This window comes from Acanthisitta chloris, unplaced genomic scaffold (genome assembly GCF_000695815.1).
Source record: "Acanthisitta chloris isolate BGI_N310 unplaced genomic scaffold, ASM69581v1 scaffold895, whole genome shotgun sequence".
NCBI lineage: Eukaryota > Metazoa > Chordata > Aves > Passeriformes > Acanthisittidae > Acanthisitta > Acanthisitta chloris.
This window is the reverse complement of record NW_008672921.1, coordinates 35,356-38,324: the sequence shown is the minus strand read 5'-3', so window position 1 is coordinate 38,324 and position 2,969 is coordinate 35,356. Positions and strand designations below refer to the sequence as shown.

The 2,969-nt window shown below is 42.7% G+C and overlaps 1 protein-coding gene across 1 annotated transcript; it reads left to right on the top strand.

Moving 5' to 3' along the window:
- The first annotated feature begins 320 nt into the window (after window positions 1-320).
- SNRPD3 (small nuclear ribonucleoprotein D3 polypeptide 18kDa) lies at window positions 321-2,693 on the top strand. Its single transcript, XM_009074682.1, has 3 exons — window positions 321-472; window positions 1,087-1,279; window positions 2,540-2,693. The coding sequence occupies exons 1-3, from the start codon at window positions 347-349 to the stop codon at window positions 2,599-2,601; spliced, it is 381 nt and encodes a 126-aa protein (XP_009072930.1). The 5' UTR covers window positions 321-346; the 3' UTR covers window positions 2,602-2,693.
- The last annotated feature ends 276 nt before the right edge of the window (window positions 2,694-2,969 follow it).

Sequence of the window (2,969 nt, the reverse complement as noted above, 5' to 3'; positions counted from 1 at the left end):
CAGGGGCCCAGGCTGGCCGTGCCCCTATGGGATGCAGCTCGGCCTGTTGCCATGCGGCGCACCTGAGGATGCGATTGGTTCTTTGGTGTTTAAAAGTAAATTTCCTAGGTCAAGAGAGCTAGAAAAGACTGACTCCTGGTATTTAAAGTCTTTTCTTCCTTGGGCACCTTTCTAGAGGAGTCTTATGAACACAAAGCGTTTGGTGTATTTGAATAAGTGAGAAAATCGGTGCTTTATACTGAGGAAGATCATCGGTTGTGTGGATGAAACCTAGTCTACAGCTTTCTTTGTGATAACGGCTTTTGTTTTCTCCTTGTCTCAGGTGTAGAACCACAACACCACAGCCATGTCGATTGGAGTGCCAATCAAAGTCCTGCACGAGGCTGAAGGCCACATCGTGACATGTGAAACCAATACAGGAGAAGTTTACCGAGGCAAACTTATTGAAGCTGAGGACAACATGAATTGTCAGGTATAGCTGCATCACAGGGGTGCAGGGAAGGCTCTGTGATCTGGGCCTGGGAGGGCTGATGGCTTAGTAGCAGCTTGATTCAAAGGCTGCTGCTTTTAGTCTTGGGATAAAGATAACTGTCCTGCTGCATGTACACTGTCTTACCACAGTGTAATGGATTCAGGGTTACTGAGTGCTCCAAAGAGGCCAGAGCTTATTCTTTCCAGTTTTAGAGTCAGATTGGTTATTCCTGTCCGTAAAATTTAAGATTCTGTCCTGTGTTTCTCTCCTGTTTCTCTAGAGTTCTTTATTAAAAGCCTCTGAGTGTAAGAATAAATAAACCTTGACTCAAGAAACTGAATCACATTTAATGCACATTACTTTAATCATTCCAAGAGGGCTTAATTTTGTTTGACTTCAGGCAAGTCACTGTTGAGGTCAAAATACTTACTTAATAGTGAGGACTAGAACAGCTTTATTAAAACTGAGTGAATATGAGAAAACAAAAGTAACAAAGTTGATAAAATTAACTGTAAAGAAAGCAAAAGTCCTGGGCCTGCTTGAATAGCATTGTTGTGTATGCTTTGTGTCTCAGCTGAGGCCTGTGTGAGCACTGACTGCTTTTCACCTTCCAGATGTCCAACATAACAGTGACATACAGAGATGGGCGAGTGGCACAGCTCGAGCAGGTGTACATCAGAGGCAGCAAGATACGGTTTCTCATCTTACCAGATATGTTGAAGAATGCTCCTATGCTAAAGAGCATGAAGAATAAAAACCAGGGCTCTGGAGCTGGGCGAGGGAAAGCAGCCATTCTCAAAGCTCAAGGTATGTACACCTGGTCTGTGGTCCCTCCCCGTTTTTCTGTAGAACTGGAAAACTCATCTCTGTCACTGAGGAGATGTAAACCGTACGAAACAGATCACTGGTTCGTGCAGTGTTTTTCTCTATGCTTCATCTCATGGTGGGAGTCAAGGCTCAGAATGTCCAAGTTACCTCAACATGTAATATTGATGCTACAATAATTTAGATGTAGTGAGTAGTCTTCTTAAACTGAGGCTTTCTATAAAACTTGGTCTTATGTTTTCCAGCAATTGTGGCCACCAGCTGTTTGGAATACTTAGGGAAGGAATCAGGTGTTCTTGTTAAGCTTATGTAGGACAACAGCTGCAGTTATAAAGATGATACTTTAACTACTGGGAAGCTGTAATTATTAGCCATTCTGTAGCTCACTCTTATTTGTGCCTTTCTGAGGGGAACAGTCTAGTTAAAACAAGGCTGAGTAACAGCCATGTGCTGCCAAGGCCTGCAGGAGTTCGTGTACAAAGAGGCGATGCCATTATCATCTTCTTGAATATCTCGTGACTGTTCTTTATTATTTACAAAAGTGATTCTTTTATACACACCTATTATAAGCACCCACTCACCATTGGTTAACTATTACTTGCCCACCTTATGCACAACATAATTGGTTATTAACGTATCAATCATAAAATGCTTAACCATTATTCTCCACCCCTAACTATCTTCAGCTTCTGCATCCCACAGCCAGGAGCTGCTTATCTTGCTATCTCCTTTCTCCCATTCCAGCTGCAGCTGTGTCCTTGAACAGCTTAGCTTGCAGTTTGCTCGGGCCCTGCTAGCAAGGCTGGATTGCTCACATGTCCATTAGCAATCAGAAATTCTCCCACAAAGGCCCTGGTTAACTTCAGCAAATGCAGGAAGGTTACATGGGGGAGTAACACCTGCTGAAGCACACAGAGTTCTGTTGCAAAACCTTGGAAGAGTGTGGAGTTTTGAATCTCTCGGGCTGCACAAATCTGTGTGTCGGCTTCGAAGGAGCACGAGATGTATGAATATTCACTGCAGCTGCTCTAAGGAGCCAGACTGTATGACCATTAGTTCTGGTTCTTCTCACAGAAAGCTTCTTGCTATCTGTCACATCACTTTCTGACCATCACAGGGCAGCGTAGTTCCCTTGCTTCTGAGCAAGAAGTTCTGAGTGCTGTTTGATTTTGCTTGTCAGTTGTTGATGTAACTCTGCAGGTATGTCAAATTCATGTCATCCCTGATGTTTTCTTTCTTCAGTGGCTGCGAGAGGACGAGGCCGTGGTATGGGCCGTGGCAACATCTTCCAGAAGCGAAGATAATTCTGTCTTGACCGACATGCTTTTTTTATTGAGGGTGTTAACTTGACTATGTGTGCATTGGTATCAGTTTTGTTTAATAAATGGTTCTGACATAAACTTGTCTGCTCTTACATGACAGGACTACCCTTGGGCAAACACACTGTAGTTTGATTTCAAGCTTAAACCAACTTCTCTGGAAAATAGTGGACTTGATATCTAGATTTGGCCACTTCATGTGATGCAGTGACTTTTAAAGATCTTTGTTTCCTTTTTCTTGTTTAGTCCTGTTGTCATTTATTCTCCAAAGAATTGGAAGGCATTTGTAATGAAGAATTTTTCAGTAGTACGTTTGAAACTAATATTAGCAGCTGCAGTTATGGAAAACACAG